Below are 12,596 nucleotides of genomic sequence, written 5' to 3' on the forward strand. Positions count from 1 at the left end.
GCCCACATAAATCCCTGGACTTAACTTAGTGTTTTTCTTTCAAACCTATTTCCCCTTGTACTATTTTGCTTGGACAGCTTCAGCTATTTGGAGTTGTTTGCTCAGCTGACAGCCTGAGGAGATGCTTCTACTCTTTCTGATCATAGCACCACAGTGGGCAGACTGAAGCTGTTCTTTTACAGACAGCTACTGAAATTGCAACATTAGCATGTGGCTATTGCAGCAACTGACCCGAAGCTAACGTACTGCTTCAGGTTTACTCCAGGTTCATTTATTTTTGAGGCAGCAAGCTTTCCAGAATAACTATGTTACTTCAAAAACGGGTAAAATCAGGCCTAAATGGTATGCGGTGTCTATTTGGACGGTAATGGTGGCGAGCTTGCCAGATAAATTCAGCTGTAAAGACTAGGAAGGGCCCAAAGTGTGGTGGAATGCATGCAGAATGAGCCAGGTTTGGTGCCTAACGCCTCTAGCTGAGCATCACAGGGTGAGGAAACAGGGCTGGAAAATAAGCTCTGCCTGAGGCTCTGGAGAATTGCTGGCAGCCAAAGTAGACAATCTGATCAATGATCTGGTATGGCCTAGTATAAAGTAGCTTCTAGCAAGCAATACACCCATCAGCTTTAAAGCTGCAATCTTATACTAATGAACAATCTAATTTTACATACTAAGTTGCCATTGTCTGCAGTGGTGTTCCTTAAACTGCTTTACATGGCCGCACCATTTAGGCCAGTATTGCCTTGCTTTACTTTCGCTGGCAGTGGCTACAAATCTTTCCCAGCGCTATCATTTTGAATTATGAGAGCATGTGCTCTATGCTGCTTTAAACAAGTTTTCAAAGTGCTCCACTGAGCCCTGCAAGATAGGCAACCTGAATAATCCCCTACTGCAGGCAGGAGAGCCGAGGAAGGCAGAGCAAGAACAGCGTTGCCAAAGGAGCTTGCCCTCCAAGCGAGATATGAATCAGGACCTTCCAGGTTCCAACTGTCATTTACTTATTTTTTTTTATTTTTTTTATTATTATTATTAATTTATTTATTTATTTATACCCAGCCCATCTGGCTGAGTTTCCCAAGCCACTCTGGGAGGCTTCCAATCAAGTGTTAAAAACAATACAGCATTAAATATTAAAAACTTCCCTAAACAGGGCTGCCTTCGGATGTCTTTTAAAGATAAGATAGCTACTTATCTCCTTCACATCTGAAGGGAGGGCGTTCCACAGGGCGGGGCGCCACTACCGAGAAGGCCCTCTGTCTGGTTTCCTGTAACCTCACCTCTCGCAGTGAGGGAACCGCCAGAAGGCCCTCGGTGCTGGACCTCAGTGTCCGGACTGAATGATGGGGGTGGAGACGCTCCTTCAGGGATACTGGACCGAGGCCGTTTAGGGCTTTAAAGGTCAGCACCAACACTTTGAATTGTGCTTGGAAATGTACTGGGAGCCAATGCAGATCTCTCAGGACCGGTGTTATGTGGTCCCGGCGGCCACTCCCAGTCACCAGTCTAGCTGCCGCAATCTGGATTAATTGTAGTTTCCGGGTCACCTTCAAAGGTAGCCCCACGTAGAGCGCATTGCAGTAGTCCAAGCGGAAGATAACTAGAGCATGCACCACTCTGGCGAGACAGTCTGCGGGCAGGGTCTGGAACTCACTGGGTGACCTTGGACCAGACACAATCTCTTATCCTAACCCACCTCACAGGGGTGTTGTGGGGGGGGGAGTGAAATGGAGAGAACCATGAACACCACCTTGAGCTTCTGTGAAGATAAGGGTGGTATATAAACGCAAAGACGACTGGTGGAAACTGGGCCAGGTGGTGTTCAATGGATTCTGGGTGCCCGGGAAGTATAAGAAAGAGGAACAAAAAAGGAAATCAGGTTATAGATAGATATAAGTAAGTAAGAGATGGAGTGGCTGGAAGAGGGGCAGAACTGGAGTGAAGAAGGGGGAAGAGAGGAGAAATAAGGTACATGAAGCAGCCACTTTTGCTGAAGCAAGCCAGATCTTTGAGTCCCGTCTCTGCCTGGACGGGAGGCCTCCTTGTAGCACACCTACAGCTCCATGGAGGAAGACATATATATCTGAAACAAGCCTGATCTTGATATACATATATATATATATATAAAAAATCTTGTTTCAGGTGCCTTATTTCTCCTCTCTTCCCCCTTCTCGACTCCGATTCTGCCTCTCTCCGGGTCACTCCATTTCTTACTTCCCCTCATGGATGCCCTCAGCCCGTCCGTCTTGCACCCATTTTACAGTCTCCCCTTTCACGCTTTTTCCTCACACCCATTTCACTGGCGTCCTTTCCCTCGTATTCCTCATTTATCGCCCAACGCTCCCTGGTTTCCCCTCCCCCTTCTTTACCCTACAACTAACCTCCCCTCCCCCATTCTCTCCCCCGTCCTGAAGCAGCAGCAGCAGCCACTAATTCCCCCCTCTCGCCCTTCCTTCATTGCTCCTCCCCACTACGATTTCAACCCAGCCGCCTTCCCCTCCGGGGCAGGGGCGAACTAGGAAACCCCGTTTACAAGACTCGGGGTGGCGGGAGGAGGGGGAGGGGGAAAAGCGGGACGCAGTCGGTCTCCTCAACTGCTGCAATATTCCTCCGCGACTCACAGCGTAAAGTAGTCCCACACAAGGTCTCGCCGTTTTCCGGCTTGAAAAAGCCAGAATCCTCGTTAGTCTTCATTAATGGGGGTTAGGGAAAACATACAAAACAACTGGTCCTTCTCGGGACCAGCAGGTGGGAGGAAATGGCTGGTTCTGTGGTGGGCTTGCTCTTGCTCTCCCTCCCCCCCTCCCACGCCGTGCCGCAAGTTGCTTTCCATATCCCTCCGCAGCAAGAGGAAGGGGGAGTAAAAGTAGTCCCGGCCAGCGGGAAGGCTATATAAAGCCGGCGGAGCGGAGGCGCTGCCTTTTCAGTTGAGGAGAGCGGTGGTTATCGGAACATGTCAGGCGGCTCCGCGGATTACGGCAGGTAAAGTGTGGCGCGCGGGGAAACGGAGGCGCGGCCCTGCGTGCCAAGGGCGGCGTCGGGCTATTTAAGGCTCGAAGCGGAGGCGTCGAGAGTGACGGGAGAAGCGCTTTCGAGGGCCGTTACGTTGGACAAGCAGGGCGCGGAGAGGGACGCGCCATGGTCGCCGCGCTGCCTCCGAAGGCCGCTGCGGCTGCCGCCCTCTTCGCCCTCCCCTCGCTCCGTAGATCGAGGCCCCGCTCTTAAAACGTCTCAGTAGACATCTTCCTCTCACGGAGCGACGGGGCCGCCTTTCCCCGCTCTCCCCTCTGTAAATGCCTCGAATAGTACAGCCCGAAACGGCTGGTTCCCCCCCATCTCGCTTTCATGATTGGTGCCTTTTCCCCGAGTCTCAGCTGCGCCGCATCGGGGGACGGGCCTCCCCCCCTTTTTCGGGGAGGCCGCGTGGTTTCGTCCAAGAGGCTGCCTCCCCGAGCGCGCCTGCTTCGGAAGATTCCATTTTCCCTCGATCGAAAAGGGGGGGGCAGGGTCGGGAGGGGTGCGGCTCGCAAGCTGTTCTCGTCCGTCGGTGGCCTCGCCAGTCCCCGGCGTGTCCTCGACTTGCGCAGTCGAGGCTCGGGGGCGGGATTCTCGCGAGATTTCGGCGAGAGGGCTGAGCACGGGAAGGACGGGGACAGGAATGCACGGGTTGAGAGCGGGTCTCGCTGCTGATAACGCGGCCTCGTGCCCTTCCTTCATCATTCTTAGCGCCCCCTCCCCCTCTTCGCACACCGCTTTGCAGGCATTGTAAGGTGCGGAAGCTGCTTCTCAAAACCAGCTTTCCTTACATTGCAACCTGTGCTGACTGAAGATAAATGGAGTAGCCTCTCTTCCACGTGTAGGCCAGGGTCTCCCTTTAACGCGAAAATGCCCCCCCAAAAGATCCCTCCTTAATGCAATGCATATTGCTGATGTGAAATTTCCATAGAAAACGACTTTAACTTACTATAGCCGGGGCTGTAGATGGGGGGTGATCTGGATCTGCTCAACCTAAAATGGCGGAGACAAACTGTTTGCAACAGTGAAGCAACCTCTGAGCATTTTTTTGAGGTAGCAGATAACATGTGAGAAGTAGACTGCAATCTGCTTGTAGCTTTCTTTGAAAAACAAAAACACCTACCAATTTTCCTTAGTTTATAAATGACTTTGTATTCCTGATGGTGGCCTGTATGCAGCACGTGCTGTGTGTGGCCATGTGATTTCCATGCCAGCATCATACTACACAAACATTTCAGTTCTTAGTACCACTGGTGTTTGATTCTGGTCTAAATAGAAATTGAGAAATTATCACGAAGACTTAAATGTATTAAGTCTTTAGTGTATATTGGTGGAGCTCACCACCTTGTGGAAAAGTAGGTTGAGTGAAGACTTACCAAGTTAGTCTTGGGTCTAAAAATTTCCATTTCACAGTACACCAAGTACATTTCTGACAAAGCAATAAATGTGGGTGCTCATCCTGAATTCTGAGAGTGAATTTAATCTGGGTCTTACGATTTTATGCTTACAAAATATACATACTGAAGGGTTTGGAAAATGAACAAAACCAAATCCCTGATTCTTTTGAAATGGCATTCCTTGTGTTTCCTTTTGTTTTCTGTTTTTTTGTTCTAAGTGTAAAAAAAGGGGGGATGGCATTCCTTGATTTAAGGATGATTTTTAAAAATACTTTGAGTACAGTGAGCAGTTCAATAATGGTGATATTCAAATAAGTTGCTTAGAGTAAACCAATTTAAATTATTGGCCCTCATTTAGTCACCAATTTGTTTATCTGCTCTAAATAAAAGTTGATTTCCAACTTATGTTGGGAGATGGCAGCTGTAACATTGTTGGTAGATGTGCTCTGGAGTAATGCATCACAGTGTTTGTATTAGTATTTAATTGGCTGCATCCATAGAAGTTAGAAACTTACTGGTTTGGCTGACAGCTTTGGCTTTTTTATTTAAACAGAGACCATGGCCCAGAGGGAATGGACCCCGATGGCGTCATTGAGGTTAGTATTTCATTGATAGTGCCTTTAAAATGTCATTAGGGATGACGAGTGAAGTAAAACATTTTTTTTTTCTTTTGCAGAGCAACTGGAATGAAATTGTTGACAATTTTGATGATATGAACTTAAAAGAATCCCTCCTCAGGGGCATTTATGCATATGGTTTTGAGAAACCTTCAGCTATTCAGCAGCGTGCTATTATTCCATGCATCAAAGGTAAGCTAGTAGTAATGTGCTTATTATTGGTAGGTCCTAAGTACTGTTCTTTGGCTTGAGTTCCCAGCCTTGGGGTGGAAGTAAAACACATCTTTCCTTGTAAAGTGAGATGATGGTATACCATCTTTCGGGACTGACCTGAAATGGAGATAATTTGTAACTGCTGATCACTTGAAAAGGAAATAACAGTTAAGCTGAATCCTTGATGTGTTGTGTGGGAGCAGTAAATATCTATCCTTTTTTTAGGGTATGATGTGATTGCTCAAGCTCAGTCAGGTACTGGCAAGACAGCCACATTTGCTATTTCCATCCTGCAACAGTTGGAGATTGATCTCAAGGAGACCCAAGCACTAGTATTGGCCCCAACCAGAGAACTGGCTCAACAGGTATTGATAGTGTAGTTAAAAGCTGCTTACATGTTGCATAGGTTTCAGGTTTCACAACTGTAGGACAGTTAACATTCCTTGCAGGGTGACTTCTTATATCTGGGTTATAAAAATGGAAACAGGCCTCTGTCCCACTAACTTTTCTCCTTTAAATACATGGAGAGAAGTCAGCTGGGACAATGGGCCTCTGAAGCTGTGATGAAGTTGGGTAACAGCTGTGTAGGAGTGATGAAGGGGCATATCCACAAGTCTCCATTATATTAAAACATTTTAGTCTGAATTTTAAGCCTTCGTAAAAAAAAGGGGGCACACTTAAAAAATGCATGCAGTTGTGCAACATGGAAACTGCAGTGCGCATGTGATCAGTTGATTTTTCTCTGTATGTATGTAATTTGTACTGTGTGTGCTTCAGTCTCTTAAATCTTCTGTTTTGAACAGCTTTTTGTGGCACTACACACTTCCATTAAATTCTAGTTCTTCTGAATAGAACATTCAATATTGCAATAAATGTATAAGACCAACATAGAACTTCTGGAGAATTTTATAGTTTGACTGAGTGCATAACAACTTAAAAATATTTGAAACAATTGTCCAAGTGACTTAGGGGGAGGGGGGTGGGACCTATGCATTTGCTGTTAATACAGTTCAACAAGAAGATCCTAGTGAACTTTTGAGTTGAATTTTAGATCATTTCTTGTGGAGAACAGCAGCATATTAGAAATGAAATTGAGCATTGACAGCAATCCATAACTTGCTTCAGGGAAGGAAAGGAGACTAGGATGGGTTGACACAGCATCAGTTACTTTTCAGTTTAGATGATTTTGCCTAAGTTAAACTGCTTTAAATATAGCATTGTTAAGAAAGCTATAACTGGTAATTTGCAGTTCTTAAGTGGATATACCAAGCTGTTTGATAAACGATAGGTGGACATTTGTAAAGAACCTGCCAAGTTTTCACCTCTAATCTCTGAGGGTCATTTATTTAAATGCTACCATAAAGTTGTACTGTAAGTTGTACACTGAAACAATGTGGCCCAGGTAGATCCTAGTTTTAAAAGGCACTACAATGCTTCTGCATGTGTGGTGACTGGTAGCTATTTTCTGTTCCGATGTGCAACCAAAACTAATCTGCAGTTCTACATTGGGAGTACTTTATATCGCTTTGCAAAACCAAGGCTCCCCTCAGTGTAGAAGAACAAATACTTCTCTGTAGTAAACTACCTGACTGAGGACAGCTGCAGATGTATTACATTTCTTTTGGAGATAACGTTTGTGGATAGGAAAGGCATTGCAAGCTGCATGTAAAATAATCAAGTACAAGTTGCATGTGTCAGTCACTGCATACAGTATAGATTCATTGGGAAGCTGTGGCTGGTGAATAAGTGGAGCGCTGCTTAATGACATTCTAATTGAGACATATTATTTCAGATCCAAAAAGTTATTCTGGCTCTTGGCGATTATATGGGTGCAACTTGTCATGCTTGCATTGGTGGCACAAATGTTCGCAATGAGATGCAGAAGCTGCAAGCAGAAGCTCCCCATATTGTGGTGGGAACTCCAGGACGTGTGTTTGACATGTTAAACAGGCGTTATCTGTGTAAGTAGTGAAGTACTAATTAAACTCTTAGTGGGAATGTGTTTGAACAAGCAGTGACTAAAATATCTCAATAGGTGTACTATTCAACTGGTTTAGCATTGATTTTTCCTGCTGAAGAAGAAATCAAAAGCGTAGTTTAAAAGAACCCTTATAATGCTTCCAAAATGTTTCCTTTTCGTTCTAGCGCCAAAATGGATCAAAATGTTTGTATTGGATGAAGCAGATGAAATGTTGAGCCGGGGATTTAAGGATCAAATCTATGAAATTTTTCAGAAATTGAGCACAAACATTCAGGTAAAAGCAATATCGCAGTAACAATGGCCATTAAATTTGGCTGCATTGTACTAGTGCAGGTAAAGTTACAATGTAGCTGTGTAGTGCTGTATTGTCGTTCCCCCTGCACAAAGCAAAATTGTCTCTTTTCTATCCTTGTCTGTTTTGATTCCACGGCAGACAGGGACGCTTGGTTTCATACATTATCTCCTCATTGACCAGCTTCTTGAGCAATTTAAGAGCAAACCACTTAAAAGAAACACTCCTTTCCTGTTCAGGTTGTGTTGCTGTCTGCCACTATGCCAATGGATGTGCTGGAAGTGACCAAAAAGTTTATGAGAGATCCTATTCGTATTCTTGTGAAGAAAGAGGAATTGACCCTTGAGGGTATTAAACAATTCTACATTAATGTGGAGAGAGAGGTAAGGGGAAAGTTTAATAATCTTGAGGGCACTTCTTGTACAAGCACTGTGCTAAAACCACAGAAGCTGGGGTTACGCCTTGGTTTCTGTAGTAATGCTAGCACGGTACACACAAGAAGAAGAACAAATGCACTGGATCAGTAAAAGACTTGGGTGGACCTCTTTCTTAATGTCCAGTGTCCTAGTCTGGAGTTTTGGTGCAACACTACTTAATGTCTAGAAATACGAGTCACCTTTAAGATTATACTTCGGAGTTTTATGTGTACCTCATGCAATTCTCTTCCTTGTGTGCACATGACAATTACCTTAACTTTACAGGAATGGAAGCTTGATACTCTCTGTGATTTGTATGAAACCCTGACCATTACGCAGGCTGTTATTTTCCTTAACACAAGGAGGAAAGTAGATTGGCTTACAGAGAAAATGCATGCACGAGACTTCACTGTTTCTGCTCTGGTAAGTGTTGATACTGAAGATGCATTGCATGCTATGGTAATTGAGAAGCAAATACTAAGGCGCAGTGTCATGGGAAGTGGCATTCCTAGTCCTAATGGCATGGTATTGCATACTTGAGTGGTGAAATTTGAGCACTGGAAGAGACTTCTAGACCCCTTGGAAGGAAGGTTCCTCTTTTGCTTAACTCCATTCTCAGGGGTTTAAACCTGCTACATTCTTCATCCCCTCTGTATTTTCCCGTATACCTGCTTACTGCAGATAAGAAATGTGCCTGTTACCAGAGGAATAGTTTAGCAAAGTTTTGAATATTTTATATTTAAAAGGCCATAAGTTAAAATGGAGAAGTCTTTGGATACTTAAAAAGTTGGTTAACAAGCTTTCTTTATCCATACAGCATGGTGACATGGACCAGAAGGAGCGAGATGTTATCATGAGAGAATTTAGGTCAGGTTCAAGCCGTGTCTTGATCACTACTGATTTATTGGTAAGTATCCATGGTCCCTGCCTTTTGTGCGAACCTACCCAAAGCTGTTTTGTTTGGTGCAGGTTCTTGTAACCTGAGCTACTCAAGCTGTTGGAAGAGTAAAGACCATGCTCCACTATGGACTTGCATTATTGTAGTTCATCACTATAACATGGTCAACAAAGCTATAAGTATACTGTGACCCTGGGGGAAGTTTCTTTGTGTTTATAGTAATTTATTGCTTGGGTTTGTAGGCTCGTGGCATTGACGTGCAGCAAGTATCGTTGGTTATAAATTACGATCTGCCGACCAATCGTGAGAACTACATTCACAGGTCAGTTGACTTTCCACTCATTTCCATTCCGAAGCTTCTTCAGAATCTGCACACCCTGAATACTTGTCTTGCTTTCTTGCATCATATACTACAGTGTGTGTACGTGCACATAGTGTTGTGAGGATGGGAGGGGCAGAGCTTCTTTGTTAGCCAATGAAACAAAACAGTGGGAAAACTTGTTTGTATTGGAACCTCAGCAATTAATTATTGGTTTTCGGGATAGAGCCACTGAATTAATGTTCTGTGGCATGTGTTGTTGAGTCTGCAAAAGTTCTTTAAAGAACTATTACTGTTTTATTGTGATTAGGAAAGCAGAGGTTTATGTTGTTTCCAAAGTTGCTATTAGTTTTCCTTCCTAGAAGTAAGTACTTTGCCTCTTTCAGCTTGTTCTGTTGCTTTATTGGAAGTTTCTTTGTGCCAATGCCTTCACTGCTGCTCTTTGGTTCTTCTTACAGTGGGATTCTTTCTCTGGTGTATCTTCTAATAGCTTTCAGTTTATCTCCCTAAGCTTAGCTATCTTTCATAGTGGCTTTGTCCCCTAAACAAAGTAAATTGTACCTTGTTACTTGATGTAAAAAAATACAGGAGTCGCTAGCCCAGTTGATGACGGGATGGTGCTCAGAAGCGACGTTGGCGTAATTTAGGACGTGGATTCGTAAGCGGCACACTGTTTCAATAAAGAGCGAGTTGGTATTTATATACTTTTCTTTTGTAATGATTGTTGTGAGCTATGTTTTGTCTTAAAAGCTCTTAATACCTTGGTCAGGTGAAAGCAGAAGTTGTGGGTTTTGTTTTTAACCTATATATCTCCAGTGTGCCCTGTAAATGATACTGCAAAAACTGGTGGTTCTGCAAAAAGTGGTGGTAAGTTTTCCCACTGAATAAATTTGTGTCTTTGAGGAAGTAAATGTAATGTTTGGCTTCAAGGGATTTGGATTTGGAAAATTTTGGTTAAAAAAAAGGTTTGTAATTTGTAGGCTGACATCAAGCTCTGTCCATGTTTAAAAGCCGATAGTGAGCTTATAACTTGCCTGAGTTATGCAGAAGTGGGGCGGGGGTGGGGGAGGTTAAGTTTTGCTGGGTATAACGTGGCTTGTCTGTGCTGCCAAAACCTTTCTTTAGTTGGTATCTGCCAGTACTCAAGAGAGTAAAATAATCTTGCATATGCTTTCGGCACAAAAGAATAACGGTGCTATAGTACAGCGCAACAATGTGTGACAACATTAATCTGCCAGTGAGTACCACGTAAAACAATTTTTGTCCCTGGAAACAGGCTATTTAAAATGAGTTTAAAAGTAGCTTCTTCATACTCTTTTTCCTGTTCTGTGCAGGATTGGCCGCGGTGGTCGTTTTGGCAGGAAAGGTGTGGCTATAAACTTTGTCACTGAGGAGGACAAGCGGATCCTTCGGGATATTGAGACTTTCTACAATACTACAGTGGAGGAAATGCCAATGAATGTGGCTGACCTCATTTAATCCCTGGGATTGAGATGTTTTTGGAATGCAGTGCTCGCTGTTGCTGACTAGGCGATCCACAACGGGCATTGTGCTTCTTTCTTGGGAGATACATTGAATCTTGTCTCAATGCTCATTACGGATCAGAAATACAGATTTTTGATAAGCGAAACGACATTTTGTCGTGAGCTTTTGTGGGGAGAGCCTTTGGCTTTCTCTTTAGGGTTTTAGACTGTTGGGGTTGGGTGGAAAGTCATGGGGTCTGTAAATTTTTTCTTTATTAGAAATTTATTTCCTAGTTCTGTAGAAGTGGTTGTGCTAGATGTTCTTTTTCATTTAATTATTTACTTATGGACTAAAAGGTATAAGTGCTGCATAAAATCAGCCAATTATGTTAAACTGGCATACCTACTTTTATTGTATATTATAGTTCTATAATAGACTAAATTGGCCTTTCAAAATGATTAATATTTTATAATAGCATTAAAAATGCATTTTTGTTTGCTATGTATTTATTGAATAAAGTATTTAATTAGTGTTAAGTGTGATCTGGACCCTGTTGCTAAACCCCAGCAAGCAATCATTACTATTGTCTTAGTTAGGGTTAAACCCATTAAAATTGCCATTTGCACATGTCTTAATGAAGTTTGAATGTTCAATAAAATGCTTATATATTCACTTGACTGAGCTGCAGGTTTCTTTGGATAAGTGCCTATAGTCTTGCAATTAGATGCACCAATATTTCATTCTACCCTTGGGAAACTATCATATTTACTCAACTCTAATGTGCCAGAGTGTCTAATGCGCACCTTGTTTTCTGCAACGTGATTTGGCGAAAAAGTGGGCATTAGATTTGAGAAAATATGGTTTTTACCTAAATTGATGTGTTAAACTTTTACTCAGTGGTGATAGGCCTTTATAATCTGGTTTTGGCGTATTGGTGCTGTGTCATTCATTAGATCAACAATTTATCTCGTTTCATCTTCAGCTCAGGACTGTTGGTGTCCTTTCCAGCTATATGACTTGTGCTTAGACTCACAGAAAAACTTTAGTCTGACATTACAAATCAAATAAAAATAAATGATTCCAGCTTGCAGAAAAAGAAAAAAAAAAAACCGGCAACCCAAAGGAACAAAAATCAAAACTGGCCTCTGTCAGTGTTATAATTTCACAGTATTATCTGCTGACACTTAGACTAGGAATGAATAAGCCTTTCTAAATACTGGAGCAGGTAGATTTCCTGAGGAAGCTCTTATGTTGGGCCATAAATCGCACACAACCTTACAAATTTTAAGGGTTTAACTTAAACCAATGCACCCAACTCTGAGCTCTTGACAACACAATCCTTAACTTCCCATGTGATTGATTGACAGTCTCAACTTTGAGTTCTGTGTGTGTGCCTTAGATGAGGGATTACTACTTTCATCAGGAGAATAGCAGTAGCTGTTGCTACTGTGGCTGGCAAGATTCATTTCTAACATAGATGATTTATAAACTGATTTAAACGGGTGTTGATGCTATTTAACTTGTAGTTCTTTATATCCTGCACTTTTTGCCTCACAAAAACCAGTAAGTTAAATGGATACCTTAAGATCTAGTAAAAACATGCAGATCACTGCAGTGGAATCACAGCACCAACCCTTTGCTTAGAAACAAGCCTGTTCCCAAATTGTATGTAAAAGCACTGAAAAGTGCTCAGTGGGACATAAGAAATATATTCTATCCTTCTGTTTGTTTCCTGGGTTTATAATCCAGACTTTTAGCATACTTGCTGCACGTTGTATCAGCTACAGTGGTACCTCGGGTTACATACACTTCAGGTTACAGACTCCGCTAACCCAGAAATAGTGCTTCAGGTTAACTTTGCTTCAGGATGAGAACAAAAATGGTGTGGCGGTGGCACAACAGCAGCGGGAGGCCCCATTAGCTAAAGTGGTGCTTGAGGTTAAGAATGGACCTCCGGAACGAATTCAGTACATAACCAGAGGTACCACTG

General features: G+C 43.1%; 1 protein-coding gene across 3 annotated transcripts; it reads left to right on the plus strand.

Moving 5' to 3' along the window:
• Nucleotides 1-2,878: 2,878 nt before the first annotated feature.
• On the plus strand, nt 2,879-11,283 carry EIF4A2 (eukaryotic translation initiation factor 4A2). 3 transcript variants are annotated; one of them, XR_014007065.1, is made up of 12 exons: nt 2,879-2,976; nt 4,960-5,002; nt 5,083-5,215; nt 5,462-5,601; nt 7,029-7,197; nt 7,382-7,491; nt 7,749-7,892; nt 8,211-8,348; nt 8,743-8,832; nt 9,066-9,145; nt 9,731-9,835; nt 10,477-10,685. XR_014007065.1 is itself a non-coding variant. In XM_081190515.1 (11 exons), exons 1-11 carry the CDS (start codon nt 2,948-2,950, stop codon nt 10,619-10,621), a joined length of 1,221 nt encoding a protein of 406 aa, XP_081046641.1. In that variant the 5' UTR covers nt 2,879-2,947; the 3' UTR covers nt 10,622-11,283. The 3 variants fall into 3 exon arrangements, 1 of the variants encoding a protein (XP_081046641.1); XR_014007066.1 differs by having other exon boundaries at nt 9,731-9,831; XM_081190515.1 differs by lacking the exon at nt 9,731-9,835 and having other exon boundaries at nt 10,477-11,283.
• Nucleotides 11,284-12,596: the final 1,313 nt, after the last annotated feature.

The sequence above is a fragment of the Podarcis bocagei genome, assembly GCF_964188305.1.
Source record: "Podarcis bocagei genome assembly, chromosome: 4".
NCBI classification, from domain to species: Eukaryota; Metazoa; Chordata; class Lepidosauria; order Squamata; family Lacertidae; genus Podarcis; species Podarcis bocagei.